This window comes from Sturnus vulgaris, chromosome 22 (genome assembly GCF_052056855.1).
Source record: "Sturnus vulgaris isolate bStuVul1 chromosome 22, bStuVul1.hap1, whole genome shotgun sequence".
Taxonomy (NCBI): domain Eukaryota; kingdom Metazoa; phylum Chordata; class Aves; order Passeriformes; family Sturnidae; genus Sturnus; species Sturnus vulgaris.
This window is the reverse complement of record NC_142264.1, coordinates 2,162,098-2,183,197: the sequence shown is the minus strand read 5'-3', so window position 1 is coordinate 2,183,197 and position 21,100 is coordinate 2,162,098. Positions and strand designations below refer to the sequence as shown.

General features: G+C 53.8%; 1 protein-coding gene across 3 annotated transcripts in view; it reads right to left on the bottom strand.

Annotated features, from left to right (window-relative positions):
* The window catches only part of KCNT1 (potassium sodium-activated channel subfamily T member 1), a 65,632-nt gene that overhangs the window by 21,503 nt on the left and 23,029 nt on the right, over positions 1-21,100 (bottom strand). For 2 of the 3 annotated variants that reach the window (XM_088177559.1, XM_088177560.1), the window contains exons 2-6: positions 3,418-3,497; positions 2,381-2,480; positions 1,239-1,295; positions 877-925; positions 647-706 (exon numbers count right to left, since the gene is read on the bottom strand). In XM_088177559.1, coding sequence (XP_088033685.1) covers positions 647-706; positions 877-925; positions 1,239-1,295; positions 2,381-2,480; positions 3,418-3,497 — 346 coding nt within the window. Of the gene's footprint in view, positions 1-646; positions 707-876; positions 926-1,238; positions 1,296-2,380; positions 2,481-3,417; positions 3,498-10,537; positions 10,580-20,339; positions 20,944-21,100 lie in introns of those variants that run through there. The other variant, XM_014880124.2, reaches the window with a different exon arrangement.

The following is a 21,100-nucleotide window of genomic DNA, read 5'->3' as shown; positions in this document are numbered from 1 at the left end:
TGCTGGATGAGGGAAATACAGAACCAGGAGAGGTGCAGTGGTGGTGGCAGACACTCTGGGGGTGGGAAATGTTCCCAAACTCCTCAGTCCTCTCCACAGCCACGACATCCCTCTGTCTGTCACTGCTGCCACCCAGAACTGGGGGACAACACCATTTCATTCAAGGATGGAGAGTGACAGTGACAGCTACAGACCTGGCACTCAGAGCAGGGGGTGGTGCAGGCTCTGGGGCTCTGCTGCCAGCCCTCCCCTGCTCCCTGGGAAGATGCCATTTGTTAAGGTCACTTTTTCTGCCCATTTTAAGGGGCTTTGGTCCAAAGGAGTCAGCTTGTGCCTCTCGTTGTCTGGCTTGGAGACAGAGTCACCCTGCCGAGCTCAGGAAAGTCGGGATGTGTCAGCCTGACACTAAAAACCTGCGTTAAACAGGTCTGAATTTCTGAGAAAGCACAAAAAGAAAAATATTCTGCACTGCACAACGCTTATCCAGCAGCCCGAGGGGGAATGAGAAAGGAAAACATCCAGAGCCGGCTGAGGAGAGACAAAACATCCTCCCGGGATGCTGCGGGCTCCGGACAGCCCCGAGCTGGAGAAATCAATTCCTGCCGGGGGGCAGAGGCAGCTGAGCCCTCCCGAGCCGGGCTCTCACCTTGTAGCTGAGATAGATGAGCAGCATGGTCTCCAGGAAGCTGATGAGAGCGATGCTGACCTGCAGGGACACACAGGGGAGGCTCCCAGGGCTCTCTCCAGGTGCTGGAGGTGGATCAGAGCTCACCGAGCACCCCCCTGGCCCGGGGAGCCCCTGGGGGTGTCACAGGGGGGACAGAGCTCCCAGCCCAGCTCCTCTGGGCTCCTGCACACCCACCAAGGGCCGCTCACCTGCACTGCCCACAGCGGGGTTTTCCTGTCCACCCAAAAGATGTGTGACCTGCAGAGAGAGCCCGGAGGGGATCTGAGCCGTGGGTTCTCCCAGCTCTCAGGGTTTTTACCCCCTCACTGAATGCAAACCAAGGTCATCACTGATTCAGGAGCTGCTGTTCCAGCCCCTGCACTGGAAATAATCCATTCCCAAAGGTGCAGCCACTGGCACCTCCCAATGGATTTGATTCTGGGATGCTGCTCCACATCCCTCCAGCAGCCCCAAAACCAAGACATGGAGGTGCCAGCTCAGCAGCCTCCATCCCTCTGCTCCCACATCCTGGCAGAGCTGACCCAAAGCTCTGGAGCAGTGCCCCACTCACCAGTTTATGTTGGTGGACTGGTTGAACGCTGTGTAATTCTGCTTTTCGCATTCCCAGCTGGAAAGAAAGAGCAGGGAAAAGCAGTCAGTGGGGAACAGGGACACTGGGATTGACTCCCCGGGATCACGAGGTGCCCTCACGGCTGGGGGAGCACAGAACAACATTTCCATGGATTCCTACAGGGCTTTGCACAGGAAAAGTCTCACCCAGGCAGCTTTGAACATCTCATTACTGGAGGATAAAACCCCTCAGGTTTTATTTATCAGTCCCTACCAGAGATGCTGTGGAATGCTGATTCTCCCTGGCACAGTGCAGAACACAGGGAGTTGGGAACTGGGAATTACCAGGTTACAATTAGCAAAAATTGCTGAGCTGCAGCTTCTGGGACAAGGCTGGCTGGGCCCCCAGCATCCTGCCAGGCAGGCAGCACCGAGCCAAGCTCTCCCTGCCTCGTTGGGAGGGCTGTGCTCCTGCTGGCCAGCCTGGCTGCTGCCTCACCCCCTCAGGAAAATGGAATTCCCTGAGCTGCAGCTGAGCTAAACCTCTCAAGGATGAGCATCCGTGTCCTGCTTCATCCTCACAGGTCTGAAAGCACTTTCAGAACGTGCAGATGTACTTGGTAGTCTGCAGCCTTTACAAGGAGAAAATCAAATCACCAATTCTCCAAGCTCTTGGGGAAAAAAAAAAAAAACAAACAAAAACCCCATTGTACATGAGCTAAACGAAGCAAGGACACATTAAAAATAGGCTTATACTGAAACCCAGCAAAGCTGATGTGGGGCATCATCCATCACCTCAAGGATCCACACAGCACAACATATTTGCCTCTCAAATGGGATTTAGTGTTAATGTCTTCAAGGGCACTGGCCTTCAGAAAATATTTGCATGGTGATGCCCTGGAGTCACTGAGCTCTTGCTGTGTCTGAAGGCCACGCTGAGCCCCTGACAGAGTCAGACAGAATTTAGAAATGAACATGACCATGCCATTAGAAACGCCCACAGCCATCCACGGGGTTTGAGCAGGGAGCAGGAGCCTCCAGCCTGGGCAGTTTTGTTAAAGTACCAATTCAAACCCATCCTCACACGTGCTGCACCCACACTGAGCCCTGCCTGGGCTGGGCTGGGGGCTCGGGGACACTCACCAGCCAATGCCCTCCTCGGGGTTGTCCAGCAGGACACGCACGATGTACAGCAGGCACGTCAGCAGCTTCAGGGAGAAGTTGAAGAGCCGGATCCTCAGGCCTGGGGTGGAGGGGAGCAGGGATGGGGCAGAATTCCCCAGCACCCCATGGGCCCCCAAACCCCCTGGGCATGCTGGGCACAGCCCCACAGGTTTTGCACAGCACAGGAGCCCCCTGATCCCCCAGGGAGCTGCAGCAGCACCGCCCAGGGCTCCACGTGTCCTGCCCAGTGCCACAGACACAGGAAAAATAAATAATGATGAGTCAGCTCCTTGCTGACCCCAATAGATGTGAGACACAAGCGAGGAGCTGCTGGAGTGTATCCCCCTCATCAGCAGGCACCCACACCAGCACTGACCACATTACAGGAGCAGGGATGGCGAGGAAAAGCTGCTGCTTTATCCACTCTGCCTCCCCAGCCAGTTCATGGGGTTATTACTCAAATTACAAGTGAGAAATTCATCACATTTTCATTAAAAACTTCCCCCCGGGCACCCTGTTGTGCTGCGCTCCAGTTTTTTAACCAGACAACAAACAGGATGGAGGCAGGAAAAGAAAATGTGAATTTATAAATTAACGAGCAGGCCCCCCTCCAGACAGCTAATGACATCTCATAGAAAGAAAATAAAAACACCATTAGTCAAGTGGAGACTAATCCCGATGGCTGGAGCAGGAGTGGGTAACTCACAGCCGGCCCTGGCTGTCCCCACAGCCTCAGGGCAGCTCAGCCAGCTTGGTGATGGGGACATTTGCTCCCTGACACCCAGGGACAAGCACCCAGCTCTTTGTCACGCTGTGCCTGTCCCCAGGGAGGTGAGGTGGCAGGAGCATCCTCTCCTCCCCGTGCAAAGCATCCCCCAAACCAAGCTGACCAAAAAACACCCAAAAAAAAGGGGCCAAGGGGTGGCAGCAGCCCCGGGTTGGGGACACGCGGGGACAAAGCCACCAGCAGATGGCAATGGCTTCTCATCCCACGGGACAGAGCTCTCGGCACTCACTCGATCGCTGGTTTTTGATGAAGAAGAGCTTCAGCCGCTCCTTGAAGGTGTTTTCATTCACGTAGAACTCGACCTGCACCCTGCGGGGAAAGTCCCCGGGGGGGATCGTCAGTGGGGTGGCAGGGCAGGGCAGGACCCCCCTGTCCCCCCACGGCAGCCGGGTGACCCCAATGACATCCCACAGTGACTCCAGGCTCAGCCAGGGGCTCCCGGCTCTTCCCGCAGCCCCAAATCAGCAGCACCAGCAGCCGGGAGCCCCAGGGGCCACCAAAGCAGCAGAAGGGGCCACCAAAGCAGCAGAATTGAGCCCCGGGGCCAGCTCTGCTGGGGGTGGCCCCAGGACTTGGCTTTGGTTCACACACACCCAGCTGACAACAGAGTTACAAACTTCTCCTTCCACACACACTTCAAAAACCCCAAAATCTCCCGGAAAAGCAGCGCCCTTGGAGCAGCCTCCTCCAGTTTTATCTGCTCCAGCCACCCGGCTGCAGCAGAGCAGGAGGTGGCCAGGACAATGTCCCCGATGTCCCCAGCGTGTCAAACACTCAGCATCAAAGTGTTCATTCAGCATCGAAGCTGTTAAAAAACAATTCCGCTCTAAGAGGAGAAAATTTCCCTTTGTTGCTAAGATACCACGCTTGGTCATTCCAGAAAAACCCAGGAGGAGCTGACAACCAACTCCAAACATCGCCTGGCATCCAGGGCCACTGGTGGTGACTCGTGGGACGGTGCCAGGGCAGAGTCACCTGCCAGGGCCCTTCACAGAATGGGGCAGGGAGGAGCAGCAGGTGAATCTGGGAATGTCCCACCCGCACCTTCCTTGGCTTCTCCTGCCTCCCACCGAGCCCACCCGCAGCCCCCTGGCAGCCCCACATCCCGGCTGGATGGATGCCCACGGCCGTGGGGATGGCAGGAAACCTCCCCGAGGCTGGGGGCTCCTCCCAGGGATCTGGGATCATGGATGGGATCCTGGATGAAGAGAATGAGGCCAGAACGGGTCCCAGCTCAGCTCATCCGCCACCGCCTCTCGTGGCACTTTATAAACCCCGCAGCCCTTTGCAAACTCATTATTCATCACCCTAAATCGCGCTGATCCTGCTGAGAGCCCTGAAACGCCAGCGGCTCCTCCTGCCTCGGCTCTCGGCTGAGCGAGACAAAACCTGCTCGTCACTGCCCGCCCATGAAGGAGTTAATTAGCAATCGCTTCCATTCAGCCAGTCCTAAGGAAGTGCTCCTGTTATTACTCCATTTTTAACTGCTCGCAGAAGGTCACGGAGCCCTCATTAATCAGGCGTGTTCCCCAGATTTCCCGGTGACAGTCCTTGCCGTCCCGCAGGTGCCAGGACCGGCCGAGCTCTGCCACCGGATCCTGATTTATTGGGAAGCAGCTGCTCCCCGCTCTGACACGGAGAGATAAATATTTACCGAGTGTTCATGCTCAGCTGATCGGGCAGCAAATTGGGAAAGGGTTTTATGTGATCCTCATTCCTCTGGGGTGCCTCATTCCAGCTGGCCTGAGGGGTGGGGAGGTGGCCAGAGGGGCTTTGCCCCACTCCTGGCTCGTGGTCACCACGAGAAGGGAGCCCAGGCCCCGCTGCAGGGACAGGAGAATTTACAAGCCCTGGCTCATCAGCACGAGGAGCAAACAGCCTTAATGCAGAGCCTCAAAGCCCAGCCTTTACACGTGTTAAAATTAATCGTTTCCAGAGCCAGACTCGGCAAATCATCCTTCTGTGCCAGGGCATAAATCAGCTGTCACAACTGCTCACAACGCTGCACACAAGATAATTGCTCCTTCTCCTTATTAAAAATGCCCAGGAAGTGCTGGGAGCTGGCTGAGCACCCCATTCATCAGAGTCCCTGAGGATTAAGTGCCTTGAGGAGCTGGAGACTTCAGGGAGCACGATTCCTCTGCCAGACATTTGTCTCGTATCAAAGCAACAAACAGCAAAATAAATCTCTGTCACCAGACAGATGGTTCAGTGATCTGTAGAGCTGTGGCCCACCTCGAGATGATGACTGTAATTGCTGATGGATAAAAGGACTAAATTATTAGATCTAACTTTTTATGATGAAGTAACCCACGTATTCATCCATCCTGATGGCTGCAGGAGGAAGGAACGCTGGAAAAACAACACAGCAACAAAAAGCCACTTCTTGACTGGGGGGAACAGGGTGTTTAACACTGCCAAGAGACGAAGAAATGAAAGAATGTGGAAGGAACACGTTCCTGTGCAGATAACCTGCCAAGGCTGAGCCCCAGATCTTTGTGGGGGTCCCACTCTGCAGGTGACTCCAACGCCCCACAGGTGAATGAGGGATGGCTCTTCCCAGGCAGCAGCACCATCCCAAAGTATCAAAGCTCCTACTCCATTTCCAGCCGAGGGAAGGAGATGATATCATGTAAAACGTACCCTTTAATTTCATTGTCAGGAAGTTAACTAGAAATAAAAATCTAGCAGAACTCTGTCTGCATTTTTACCACCCCAGAACACACCGTGACAGCTCTGCCTCTGCAGCAGCTCAGCCAGGATGGGGTGTCCAAAGTGTCCCCTCCCTGCTGCCATGGCTGGGCATCCTTCCCACCTGGAGCATCATCCCCACCTGGAGCATTCCTCACATCTGGAGCATCATTCCTACCTGCAGCATCCTCCCCACCTGCAGCATCCTTCACATCTGGAGCATCCCTCACACCTGGAGCATCATCCCCACCTCAAGCATCATCCCCACCTGGAATATCCCTCACACCTGGAGCATCCCTCACACCTGCAGCATCATCCCCACTGTCTGAACATCCTGCTGCCAGCCCATCCAGGCCACTCCAAGGGTCTCCAACTCCACAGGCAGCCACAGTTCCCCCCTCTCCCCACTCCCTCTGAACCCCCCTGGGCCATGCAAACAAGGATCCAAGTTCAGTTACAAACCCTCTGCTTGGAAATGTAATTACTGCTATTATGCACTTCATAATGCCTGAGCGACTTCGTTTTCTTCGCTCGGTTATTTATTGTACTTTATTAACCTAAGATTAGAGGCAATTTGTTGTAAGATGATGAGTTCCCAAAAAAAGACACAATAGTTTGTTCATAACAGTGCAGGATGAAAGGTTGGGATGAGCACATTGCAGCTCACTGGCATTAAAATAGACACTGAGGAGCACAGCCCCTGCTCCACACTTGCAATTTCCACACAGTGCTGGGACAGTTCTCTTAAAAAGGAGGAAAACACAAAATATGAACCCATACAGGGATGGAGAGATGGAAATCTCCTCCAAATTCTGCATCTATGGGATGTTTACATGTGGGCACAGGCAGCCCCTCTGATCTCCACAGCCTGTGACACTCCCTGAGCTCGGCCTGAAAGCTGAGACAGCCCCAAAATCCAGCGGCCAGCCAAGGGAGGGAGCTGCCAGCCCTGCCCCAGGACCTGCCCAGAGCCCCCCTGCTCCTTTCTTGGCTCCCCAAGGCGGTTTTGCTCTATTTTATATCAGACACTTCATGCCATGAGAAGCGTGTGTTCAAATAAATAAGGCTCCGGAGAGGGGAAAAACCTCTCAGCACGGCTCCATTCCTTTCCCTCACACTTCAGCTGGGTGGGAAATGAAGGGACCTTAAAGCTCATCTCATTCCTACCCCCTCCCACTTGACCAGGTTGCTCCCATGCCCATCCAACCATTTCTTGTCCCAAGAAGACTCTCAAGGAATTTCTCCCATCATGGAGCAGGATGCAAACAAGACTCTTCAGAATTTTTTTTTTTCTGAGGGGGGAATATAGCCAACAAAGCCCCAGAAATCTCTGCAATCTCAGCTCAGTGAGACCCCACTTCACCCCTCCAGCTCAGCCCGGAGAAACGCTCTGCACCCTCTGTGCAAACCCACCTGGATCAAACACATGAGCAATGTGGCTGCTGCCTCGTTGGAATTACAGAAATGTGCTGCTGGCCCAGATGGGCTCCCTGGGGATGGCTTTGGCTACCAGACACAGCTCAGAGGAAGGTGAGGAGCAGGGCTGGCGCTGCGGGTCTGCAGCATTTCCTCTCCCAGCAGCCCGAGGAGCAGCAGAGGCTGTGCAGGATGCTCTGGAGGCACCGTGCCATGGCCAGGGAGCAGCCGGTGCCAGCTGGAACCTGAGCAGAGCCAAAATCCTTCCCAAATAAACCACAAAACCTGCCAGGCTGAGGCTCGCTACCTGCTGATGGCAGCTACATGAAACACCCAGACAGCTCCAGCCTTCCTGATTCCCTTGGGGATATTTTTTCCTTTTTTCCCCCACCATGTTCGTGATGCTAGCTGGTATTTGGGCACAGAATCTCCAGCGAGAGGGATGACACGGAGCGAGCTCTGTGCCCTTGCCACGCTCCATCCATCCGGGGTGAGCAGGGGACGGGGACAGCTCCAGCCCTGCCCAGCCGAGCTCCCAGAGCAGGGAATGGGAACGGGAACGGGAATGGGAACGGGAATGGGAGCAGGAATGGGAACAGGAATGAGAACGGGAATGGGAAGGGGAACGGGAATGAGAACCGGAATAGCTGCACAGCTGTGTGCTCACAGACAGCCTGGGCGCCTGCCAAAGGCAGGGACAGGGAACGAGCTGCCCCCGCGCTCAATAAGCAGTAATTGAACAATTACTCAAAGCTGTGGTTTTCGGCACTGCTGAACGGCTTCAAACCGAGGGGGATTCGCTTCCAGGGGCTTCTCCTGCCTCGCCGGGTCCCTGTCGGGCCGGGGGATGCTTGGATTCACCGCTCCCGGCAGGATTGATGCTGCTCAGGGTGGCTGGACGCGCTCCCCTGGCAGGGGCTGCAGCTTCCCCCGGGGATGTCTCGGCTGCTCCAGAGCATCACCGAGCACCTGCGGGGCTCTGCCACTGCAGCAGCTCCTCCTCGGGCACGTTTTCAAACACAAAAAAGCAAAGCACAAACCAGACACGGAGGGAAGTCTGTCTGTCCAGACTTTGGCGGCAGAGCCCCCCAAGCCAACGCTGCTGATGCACGGAGGGGAGAGGGGGGATCTCTGTCAGGGGGGATTTCAGCTCCTTAGGGAGGTACAGGAGAGCACTGGGGACACAACTGGCAGGGCCAGCAGGGTCCAAGAGGCCAAATCTTGCAAACAGAGCAAATCTGCCAACTTCTAGTGAATGTTCTCATCCCATATGCCTTAGGAGGTGCGACACCAAAGCTGCTCTCCCCCTCATCCCAGAATCCCAGAAAATCCTCATTGGTCACAGCAGCAGCCGAGGTACTCAGCAGGTCCCACATCAGCCTGTGACAGGCACAGTCACAGCCACCATGGCACAGCCACTGTGCCACCATCACAGCCACCATGTCACCGTCACAGCCACCATGGCACTGCCACCATGGCACTGTCACTGTGCCAAGATCACAGCCACCATGGCACCATCACAGCCACCATGGCACCATCATAGCCACCATGGCACAGCCACTGTGCCACCATCACAGCCACCGTGGCACTGGCACAGCCCTGTGGAAATGCAGCTGCCCCTCCAGCAGCAGGATTGAGTTTCCCTGGCACAGCACAGGCTCATCACAGAACACCATCAGCAGAATGGAGCCCCACATCAATAAACACTGCCCAGGGAGCCAGGAGCCTTGGCACATCCTGCCCCTCGAGCACAAATACTCATTTCTTCAAGGTTTCATACATTTACCATGGGAATCAATCAGAAAAAAAAAAAATCTCTTGTTTTATTATGGAGTGTGATTTTTTTTTGCCCAGAGAAAGAATTGATATTGCCAACCACTCTGCAGCAAATTAAACCCAGCTGGGTGCAGGTAATGTCATCCTGGCTCCAGCAGTAATGCTGCAGTTTTATTTTGGGGATGAAAAGCAAACTCCAAGCAGTCACTACAGGAAAAGCCCTGCCCAAGGGTAGGTTTGGCCTCCAGGGCCATTTATCTTCACCCTGCCCTCAAGTCATCCCACAGACCCTCGTGTGTCAGTGGGACAAGAGCTGACACACACTGCAGGAAGGGCTCCCTGGGCCTGAAGAGATGTAGAAGAAATCTCCTGCTTGACTTTTAGTTCATATATATATATATATATATATATATATATATATGTATTTTTTTATTAGGGAGGACATTGCAATGGAAATGGGATTTTTATCGATTCCTCATTCCCTGAAGGCAGCTGTAATCCCTCTCCAACTGTGCTCAGCAGTTGCAGAGCTCATTTCCAGGCACCCAACCAAACACTGGAAGGAACAGGGACACACTCAAGGGGTTCAAGTTGTAGATAATGGAATACTTTAGGCTGGAAGCACCTTAAAGTTCATCCTGTTCCACTCCTGCTGTGAGCAGGGACAGCTTCCACTACACCCCAGGGTGCTCCAAGCCCCATCCAACCTGACCTGGGACAGTTCCAGGATGGAGCAGCATCTCCCATCCAAAACTTGGATGGTTCTCATGGCTGGGCAGTGGCACCACTTGCTCCTCAATAAAATAATTATACTTTTACTAAAGGTTAAAACCCCAAAAGGGAGGCAGCAATGGGATGACAGGCTGTGTTTCCTTTGCCCTATTTGTTTTGCAACATTGGAGACTGACACTCAGGAGTCTGCTCCTCTAATTGCTTGTGCTGATGAATCTGCATTGTTTAATTAGGGCTGTGCATGGAGCTCATCGTTAATGGATAATTGCCAATTTGCTGCTATCAATTCTTCCTCAAGAAACTTGTCTGTCCCTGGGAGCAGAGAATCCTCCCCACGGTGGGAATTGTTGAAGGGTTTGCTGCTCCCATAAACAATTCCTTGGTGCCCAGAGCAGTGAAGGACAAATCTTGTGCTTATCTGTTCCCTTAAAAGCAGGAAAAATCGTGGAATCATGGTTTGGGTTGGAAGGGACCTTTAAATCTGGCTGCAGACATGGGCAGGGACAATTCCATTAGACAAGGTTGTTCCCAACCCCACCCTGGAACATTTCCATGGATGCACCATCCACTTTAATCCACAATAATCCAGAGCCAAGCTTAACCACCGTTCTGCCCAAAAAAACCCCTCAGCTCACTGCATGCCCCAAACACCCCAAATTCCAAGGGGTTTTTGCCCAGGGCAAGCCAGGGTCCCTTTGTCCCTCCCCACGTTCCCAGGACACCACAGAACTTACTGTGAGAAGGAGGAATCCACGCTGAAATCCTCGGCGTGAGGCCTAAGAGTGAGAGCAGCACAGAGGGTCAGGGAATGCACAGATTTTGGAGCCTGGCTCCAAAGCAGGGCTGTCCCCCCGGGAATGGCAGTGCCAGAGGGACAAGAGGCCACCTGAGTGCTCACACCACACCTGGGACATGGCCCTGGCTCAGCTCCCAGTGATGCTCTGCTGGCTTTGCCACTTACAGCCCCTTCAAGGACTCAGCTCTATAGATAAAAACAGGGTTTGTGCCTGTTTTATGCCCTTTTTTTTTTATTTTTAAATGAGTCTCACTAAATGTGTCTCTGCTCTGCCTGTAATCGGTGCCACACCTGGTGCAGAGAAATGGGACTGGGAAGGATTGGTGCTTTCATTGTGCCTCTCCTGGGCTGGCTTTACAGACACCAGTGATGAGCAGAGAAGGGAAAAGAAACCAGAATAATAAACCAAAAATCAAATAAAATCAAATAACAGAGAGGAACGATGAGGGTGATGAGGGGCTCAAGGCAAGGAGAGGAAGAACACAAAGAAAAACAAGAGGGGGTGAGAGGCAAAGGGGCTGTGCTCGTGTACTGGACATCCCACAGACAGACAGACAGACAGACAGACAGCACAGGGCTATCAAACACAGCAGTTACAGCTGCAAAGCAAAAAATCCCCTTGTGAAAATGATGCTGTCATCAAGACACCCCAGGGTCCCCATCTTTAACTGAGCCTGAGCCTTTCCCTGCTCCAGCAGTGCCCTCTCTCCTTTCCTCGTTTACTGTGAGCCACAGACACCAAGAAATATCCTCAAAGCCAAGGGGGCTGCTGCAGACCGTAAAGATTTCTCTTGCATTTTGCTTTATGAGTCCGCAGCACTCCAGCACAGTTCACATTTTTTAAAAAAGCAATAAATTCACATTTCAGCAGTAATGTGAGCCCGAAGGGAGCTGATCCATCCCTCAGCTACGAGGTGCAGCCTCCCTGGGACAGGATTTATTTTGCTGCTTCTCCTGGGCTCTGGGCTGTGCAGAGGCTGGGGAGGAGCTCATTGCTCATTCCTTTATCCCAGGTTGTTCCAAGCCCTGGCCTTGGACATTCCCAGAGATGGGGCACTCTGTGCCAGGGCCTCCCTACACTCACAGGGATTTCTCCCCAATATTTAATTCAATATTCCATCAGTGTGAAGCCATTCCCCCTTGTCCTGACATTCCAGGCCCTTATCCAAAGTTGGCTCTTTTGGAGCTCCTTTAGGCACTGGAGGGTGCTTTAGGATCTCCCCTGAGCCTTTTCTTCCCTGGGCTCAGTTCCTGCCATCTTCCCCCTCTTCCCTGCTCATTTCCAGCTTTCTCCTGGATCATTGAGTTAACTCACACCAAAGTGGTCTCTTGTGCCACCTCTCACAGCAAGAACAAGCCCTGGGGTGCCTCGGAGCAGCCCTGGCATTTATCCCTGCCCAGCATCCCAGAATTTCTCCAGCTGCAGAGCAGAGCCTCAGGAAGGAGCCAGCTCAGGCTCCCTCCAGCGAAATTGGATTATCCCACGTTAGCAGCAGGGGCTGCCCGGGCCCCTCTGCCTGTGTTTGGTTTTGAGCAGGGGCCTTTTGTGCCTCACTGAGATGTTTATGGGGAAAGAATCAGCAAAATTATTTGGTTTTCTCCTAATCTGGTGCCAGCTGGCAGCCGGGAGGAGTGGAGGAGCAGGAGCTAATTCCAGCTGCAGAACAACCCTCCTGAAAGCCAAACAGCAAAGGCACAAAACCACACAGATCAGAGGGGTCCTGCAGGTTCTGGGATGAGCCAGGGAGATTCCCTGGGTTCCTTCCCCCAAAGCCATAAATAAACACCTCGCTCACGTGGAGGCACCACGAACAAAAGGGATTCCAAAGTCTTGGACAGACAGAAACCTCTCCAATGGTGGCTTTGGCCACTCTGTGCCAAGGTTAAAGCACACGAAATAAAATAACCCCTCTTTTTTTGGTTATAAAAAGGTGATTTTGGCTCCCAAGTGAGCGAGCTTTGTTGTGCTGGTCACAGAGGGAAGAAGTGATTTGAGGATTCCCACTGAAACCTCTCCTTCCTCCCACCAGGCACCCAAATTCTCACCAGCACTCCGATTGCTGAGAAAATATGGAGATTTCTCTGAGAAAACTAAAAATCATTCCAAATCTCATCTGGAAAACAGCCGTTCTCCAGACCCCAAAACCACTTTAACACTGATTTACAACACACAGAACTAAAGCCACTTAATGGAGTCAGAAAGGTTACGCTGGCTTTTAATGTGTTTTAGATAATCTACTTCAAATTGACCTTTTTATTTCCTCCAGATCTGGCTCCATGAGAGCAGACAAACCTTCAGCTCATCCCATTCCCACGGAAAACAACACAAGCAGGGAAAGACCTTCACCCCCCTCCAGCATCCAGGGCTGGGAGAGCAGAGCTGGGAAAGCAGAGGTCCCTTGTCCTGGTGCTGCCAAGCACAAATCACGGTGCCAAGCTGCTGGCTGCCACAAGCAGCATCCCCCAGACAGAAGAGGGGAGCAGGGAAAGGAGGGAGAAAGGAGAGGAGCAGAGGGGGAAGGAACTTCTTGGCTGCTTCAGAGACAGGTCTGCCCCCACCTTTCAAGCCCCTCACAAAAGGGGAAGGTTTTGTTAGAAGGTGAGGAGACAAAGGCACACTTATTATTAGAACAAAGCCATAATAAAGCTTGCTTATGTAAAAGAGAGAGCAATCACCTGCCCACCCATGCTGGAGGCAGCTCCTTGGCTGAGCAGCACCTTCCACCTCATCCTGCCTCCCCAGCTCCGGCTCCAGCCCCTCCCAGCAAAGGCAGGACCCCCCTGAGCTGGGCAGGGATGTGACAGCACCCCTGGGCTCCAGTACACCAAGAACTGGGGCAGCAGAACCAGTTCCCTTCTCTCCAGCCAGCCCCAAGCCCCAGCTCTGCCAGGCCACTGCGGGGTCAGGGTGGCGTTTAGGATGTGCCTCATGCAGATATTTTGAGGCTGAATGCTGTCCCTGTGCTCCAAGATGCTCAGAGCAGCTCCTCCCTCCCACCCAGACCTGCTCCCTCCCAGCAAACTCTGTGCCTTCACCACTGTCTCCCGAATTTTTGGTAAATGAAGAGCATTAAAAATTCACTGCTGGTGGTGCATTTCCTATTCAATTTACAGCCATCATTTCCAAACAAACAAACAAAAATATTCATGCCTTGACTTGAAGCCTCTGGAAGTTACAGGCACAAGTAATGACCTGCCAACACCACTCTTGGCTTCAGGCAGCTTTAATAACCACTTGCAAGGCTCAGAGGCATTTCAAGACCGAGGTGGAAAGGGATTAAATCTGACTTTCTTCCCTTGCTCTGGGAAGGATTCAACGCCTTTTCACCCTGATCTTGAAAAGCCTTCAAGACAGGGTCAAGGCAGAGGGGTCAAGATGAGCCAAGCAAGGTGAGTGCCTGGGGAGGCTTCCCAGAGCATTGCTCATCCTCCAGAGACAGGAGCTGCACCACGGTTCTACCATATTGACAGTGAGAAACTCAGCCCAAAATAGCCTGATGTGAGAAGGACAGATGGGAGGAGATGAAAAAAGAAAGAAAAGAGGGGGAGAAGGAACGAGCGAGAGGAAGAGGCACAGGTCTGCTCCCAAACCCTGCGAGAGGGGAGGGAAGGGCAGCTCCCCTTGCTGCCTGTGGGATGGAGCTGGGGTGACCCCAGGGAAAGGGCTGGAGCCTCCAGCACCATTGGTGTGGAGGAACTCAGCCAGCTGTGCTGGTGAGCACCTGGAAAAGGCAGCAGCAGCAGCTGCAGGGACTTGCAGAGAGCTGCAGAGGTGCCACAGGGCCAGGAGGCAGCTCACAGGCTCAGCTGCCTCCCCAGGGTGCTGCTGTAATCACAGGAGCGCTTTTCCCTGGCATTCCTCTGCAAAAGCCACGCCACAACTCAAACACACAAAGTTTGGAGAGCAGCAGGCGCCGTGCCAGAGCTGCAGCACCCGACATGCTGTACCCAGCCCGGGGTCCAGCCTGGCCTGCCAGGACGTTGTGTCTCAACCAGAACCAGCCACAGATTCGCTGAGGTGGGGAAGGATCTCTGAGGTCATCAAATCCACCATCAAACCATACCCTCAGCACTGCCAAGCCCACCACTAAGCCATGTCCCCAAACACCACAAGCACACATCACCCACATCCCTCCAGGGATGGGGACTCCACCTATGCCAGGGCTGGATAATTCTTTTGGTAAAGAAATTCTGCCCCAAATCCAACCTAAATCTCCTCTGGAACAACTTGAGGCCGTTTCCTCTTGTCCCAGTGATTGTTTCTTGGAAGAAGAGACAGATCCCACCTGGCTACAAACCCCTTTCAGGTCGATGGAGAGGGCAGGCACTGCCAAACCTGGACAAAAAGGCCCTGCAGATGCTCAGACACTGCTCCTTGCCTTTGCTAATGAGATAAATGAGTGCCTGCAGTCCTGACGAGTGACTGATCCTCGTGGGGGAAGGACTGTGGATGAGCTTGGAGGTGGGATGTGAGACCCTGGTGGCCCACTCAGAGGGGTGCCACCCTTCCAGCAAGCAGGCAAGCCTCCCCTGGGGGGGGAACATGCTGATCCCTGTGCCCTGATGGGACCTGATGGCAACGAGGATCCTAAAATAAACAGAGCAGAAGCCTGAGCTCGAGTGCCGAGCGTGGCATCCTTAGGTGAGGATCGTGGCTGCCTGTCAGGGCTATGTAGGGCACCGAGATCCTCACGGTGCTGGCAGCTCCCCAGGAGCGTGGGAGGAGAGCTCAGCACTCCCAAACCTCAGCCTGCTCCCCTCCAGCACCCAGCTCGGGGGCTGGCATCACCCCGTGCCCACAGGGCAAACACCTTCTGCCAGAGAGGTGGGGACCACAGGGGCAGCCACAAACACATCGGGGAGCTGCAGGGGGCTCAGAGCTGAGCCCTGGGTGGGACACGGGGATGTCAGTGCTTGGCCCTGCAGAGGAGTGGCTCCAAACCCGGGAGATGAGCAGAGCTCGAGGCCATTCCAGCAGTTTGGAGAAGTTCCAGCAGCTCTGGGGCAAGGAAAAGAAGCAGCCAGGCTCAAGGCCTGACTCTGCAGTCTGTGGTGGAATCGCTGCCGTGTTTGTGAATGGCTCTGCTCAGTGTGAGGGACGGCAGCTCCTGGTCTGGGATCGTGTCCTGATCATCAGGATCCTGCCTTAGCACATTGTCCTGAGAGCTGAGCCCAGCTCCTGAGCTCCCTGCCCCATTCCTGCAGGGATCCTGCCCTGAGAACACCCTCAGCACCCCCCAGACAAATGCCCAGAAGCCTGAGCAGGCCTGAGCCTGGCAGAGAACAGCCCCACCAGGGCTGGCAGGAGAGGTGATGCCCAGCCCTCCACGGGCACAGACCCACGGGAGGGCTGCGTGGTTGGAGCCAGGGCAGGGCTGGGAGATGCTCCAGTGTGGGCAGAGATCAGCACGCTGCCAGCAAACCAACCCCAGTGCCCTCCACCCCAAAAACACATCCCAGCCCACCAGAGCAAAGCACAACAAAGCCAAAGTGCTTCACAAGGAAAACATTGGATCCCTCACATTCTCCTTCAGATCTCGTCCATAAAGGCTCCCCCAGCGACGCTGGTCCTGCCCTGCCTCACAAAGTGTCACTGATGGCCCCAGCTCACAGTGCAGGGGCCAGCTCTGGCACAGAGCACCCTGACACCTCCAGCCTCAGCCCTGCTGGGATTTCTGGTCCAAACCCTCATGCCCAGCCACGAGAGAAGCAGCAGAAGCCCCAAGGCTGGAGCAGGGCAGGGTTGGGCAAACCTCACACAAGGAATGTTCCCTGGCACAGCGTTTCTCACCCAGAGCTGAGGCAGCAAACCAGCACATGGCATTTGCTGAGGGCAGAGAGAGGGCTCTGAAAGGTCTCTGCTGGAAAAAGCTTTTGTTAAAGAAATGTCAAAAATAAATAAATTGACTTCTTGTCCCCGCAGGAGGGAATTCCGCAGCACGGCAATGGTTCGGCAGGGAATTGTGAGCATCACCTGGAGAGCTCCTGCAAGGACTCAGTGCCTGCAGTGGTTTCACTGGCTAGGCTGGACCTCTCTGTGGATCATTTGTGTCAGGCAAAAAAAAACCCAAAAAAACCAACACATTTAGCAAGTCCTGTTTGTTAATACCACGCTGCTCCCGGGGGGAACAAACATCCATCGGTCAGAAATTCTCTTTTCAGACACATCTGGGTGAATTCCTCACTCTCTGGAGTGCTCTACCTCCAAGAACCCTGCATTAAACTCGGCCTAGCAGAGTGCTGCTCTTTCCCACTGAGGAGACTCCAGCCACCTTGTTGACTGTAACAGGGCTGAAGCAGAGTCCCATTTATTCCTGCCAAAAATATCTCAAACTGAGAGACGAGGCAAGGCTGCAGGGGATGGGAACGTGCAGGAAAGAAAGGGAGGGAAGGATCCAGCTGCTGCCTTGGGCTGCCCAAGGAAAGGAGCAGCCAGGCTCCTCTGGGACACACAGAATGGACAAGAGGGAACAGGTACAAGATGCAACAAGAGAAAAATGAGAATGATCAAACCCTGCACCCAAAGAAGCTGAGAAATGTCCAGTGAGATGTTCAAAACTCAGCAGGACTTGTCCTGAGCCAGCTGGGACAACTTTAAAGCCAGTCCAGCTTTGGAGCAGAGCCCTGCAGGTCCCCTCCAAGCCCAGCTCTTCTGCAATGCTAATCTTCCTCCCAAACCTCAGCAGTCACAATTCTGTTATTATCAACTCAACAAACACAACCGAAGGAGGTGAGGGGGGCAGGGAGGGGACACAGAGCCCTGCCAGGGCCACAGCATCCAAAGCAGACAGCAAACAGGAATGTTTGCAATCCCTCTGGAGCCCCAGGACAGGCAGTGCTCAGAGCTTCCCCTGCTTCCAGCAGAGCTGCACAAACAGGACATGGTTATCTTGTAAAAACCTCGCTTTGTGTTTTTAAACCCACATCTCGGGTGCTACAGGGAGATCACCGTGAAATGGGATCCAAGCTGATGTTTGCATGCCCTGCCTCCTGCCAGCAGCTCCTTCCCAAACACACAGAGCCCCATGAGCTCTGCTTCCCTTCACACCTTTCCCTTTCAAATGCCCCCCAGCAAAAGGGACAAATCTGCCTCAGGAAAAACCTGGCAGGGAAAAACTCAGCCTCTCCTGGCTGGTTCCAGTCACTCTCACCTGGTGCCAGGGGAGTCTCAGTGCCCAGGCAGCCGGTCTGCAGCTGAGCCCGTCCTCCCTGGCATGGCCAGGGGGCTGCCAGTGCCATCCCCATCTCACAGCAATCCCTGGCACACAGAAATGACTCCAAGCCTCTTTGGCGGAGGATTCTTCCAGCCTGGGCTGGTCCCATCCCACCTGCAGGTCACCAGACACAGGAAAATATCCCTGTCCTGGATGCCCAAGGGCAGTCCTGAATTCCCCTTTTTACTCCCAAGCTCTGGAGTGGTTTTTCCTCCGATTAATTCAAATCCTTACCTCCTGTTTTGACTGGGAACCCCTAAAAGCTTTGAGATGCTGCAATGACTCAGAGACAGAGTAAGGAGGTAAATAAAGTAGGTGAGAATAAATTTCCCTGGCTTCAATCATCAGGAGGAGTCATTTGCATCCCGAGAACACCCTGTAACACACATCTCCTTCCACCATCACCTGGAGATTCACCCCCAGCTCCCAGGGACAACTGTCACTGTGAACTGGCTTTGGGAGACACAAAGCATCTCAAACTCGCTGTTCATCACTTCCAAACCAATCTCCCTGCCTTTGTTGCAGCAGCGCAAGAAAAGTGCAGAAATCTCAATCTTAATTTCCAGCTCATTGTTGGGAAGCAGAGCCCGGGGAAGGAGGAGATCCTGGCAGTCAGGAATCCAGACAGGACGAGTCAAGGCTCACTGGGCTCTGCCCGCTGCCACAGGGGTGTCAAAGTGTTCCACCAACTTCTCCACCTCACAGCAGCACTCTCTTACAGCAATATTGCAGCAAATCACTTAAAACTCCAGCGAAACTCAGGGAATTGGGTCTTTATACAGCCCTGGGGCATTTTCTCTCGAGGGTCCACCAAAACACCGTAGTGATGCGATTTTTGGAATTGCTGCCCTCCAGAACCAATAGTGCCTTGCAGCGTCCCTACTTTATACTGTGCTCCCACAAAAGCCAAGGAGGATCAGCTCTGGGATGAAGGTTTGGCTGCCTGGACTTGGGCAGGAATCCAGCAAGCCCCTGGCTGCCAGAGAGGAGCATCCCTCTTGCACGTTTGCTCACGGCTGATGGGTGGAATCAGTTTGTAGCAGTCTGGCCCCTACACACCAGGTTTGGCCACTGACCCTGTCCTGAGGGGACGCCACCAGAACTTGGGAGAGCACGGAGAGGAAGCAGCCCTGCTCCAAAGGCTTTGCCCACAGTGGTGCTCAGAGATTCAGGTACCCCCAGGACAGGTGCAGCTTTGGTGCCTTTTTTGCAGCAATGAAAACAAGGCACAAAACCAGACCACAAACAGCCTGACCAGCACACCCAGCCTGTCAGAACATCCTGAGACCCAGCAGCTGCAGGGATTTAACCCCCCTGTACCCCCACGATGCCCATTCTCAGTTTTCACACGTGTGAGCCTTGCCTGGCAGAGTCAGAGGCAGCGCCCCACAGCTCCCAGTGTTTGCTCACCACAGCCCCGGCACCGGTGCCATCTGGAGCGCCAGGGACACACACTCCACTTCCCCAGTGTGCCAGGACTCTGCCTCCCAGACCTGGAGACCGAAGCATGTGCCCGGCACGGCTCGGCACCGGCAGCAGCCACGCCGGAGCTCCCAGCACACACCTCCCTGCTCGGCTTCCCCGGCGGGCACCACAGCTGCTGGTCCTGGCTCAGTGCCAACCCCCCCTCCAGATATGCCAAGAGGCAGAAGCTGAGGCATTAATTCATTCCAGTCTAAAGCCAAACAAGTAAAATTCTCCCTGAGCAGGAGATTTCCTACCGTGCTCATTTGCACCGAATTTACCTCCTAGAAGACATACAGTACACAGTCACAGGTGAGGCAGCACGGATGGGCTGGAAGGCTGGGTAGATGGTGGAAAAGGATGAAACAGAAAATGGAAACGAACAGAACAAGAACTGAATTAGTGACATTTGCATCCTCATCGTAACTAGGGGACCCGGCTCCTTCTGAATCACTGAAATCCCAGCGCAGTCAGAGCGTTCTCATCCTCCTGAAAAACAGCTCCAAAACAGCTCCTTCCTCACCCTGCACTCGGCTGTGTGCTTGCAGGAAGGCTGCAGCATTTCCTATGGCAGCTTTTTTTTTTTTTTTTTTTTTTTTTTTTTTTTTTTTTTTTAATATTGCAGTTACAAATAAATTATTGCTCAGATGGGGGGACCGAGCATCTCTCCTGCCACACAAACATGGTGCTTATGTACAGTGCGTTAGCAGTGTAAATAAGCCTGGGGTTTATACTGCACAGGGAAGGTGCAGTGCAAGTTAACAGTGGTGTGTGGCAGCCCCACGGGCTCAGGCTGCCATTCAGACATGCTTTAGGCATGTAAGAAAGAACCAAGGAGCACCTATAAAAAATTTAAAGGAACTGGTTTCCTTCTGCTCCATCTCCCTATTTCATAACACAACTTTGGAGCTGCCGTGGCTCTTTAACGCGGCTCTGCGAAGGATTCCATCCACCACCCCTCCAGCCCGTGGAGGCACTGATCCTTTCCCCTCTCATTTAAAAGATAAAAGGTGCTGCCTCCCCCACCCAGCCTCCCCACGCAGCACTGCAGTCCTGCAATACCTTTGTCCGACATCACTCCCCATGGATCCCATCCTCCGAGACGGTAACAAGGGGCTCACCCCGTGGACATCTTCTGTCGTGGCAGGTGGGACAGTTTTGACATGGGAATTGCTCTCTGAAGGGGAATTCTTCAGCTTGGCTCTTGCCATCCTGCGAGCCTTGGCTGCCTCTGTGAGTTCCTCCTCTTTCCCCCCTGAACTCTCTCATACATAGCAATCCTCACCGCAATCAGTTTAGAGCTGTCGGCACGTACCATCTCCTTCCTTCTTCTTCTTCTCTCCCCAGTCACGGCTGCTCAGTGGAACAATCCTGCCCTGTTCATTTATTTTGGTAGTGAGGGGAGTCAAGGCAAACTCTCTGGCCTTGCTGCTGCAACAATTTTGGTGCAAAACCGCCGAGAAAACGTCCGCGATGCAGAAATCTCTGAAAGGGCTTTGTTTGCTAAATAATGAAATTGCCTTGCCTGACTCTGTCAAAAGAAGGATTGCACTGCTCTTATCACCACAGGCAGGGCAGGGGCTGAAGGATTATTTTTTTTTCCTCCATCTCTGTTTTTCGGTAGCAACATGAGGAGGAGGAAGCTATTTTATCTTATTCCTCTGTGAGCAGAGCAGCGTGAGGACTGCGTGCCAGGGAACAGACTCAGCAGGTTTGGCTCTCTCAGACACAAAGCAGCAGAGCTCAGTCCCCTCCTAAACGCACCCACTGTGAACTGAGCAGGGAGGAACTCACTCTGAGTGGCCAGCAGGGCTCAGCTCCTG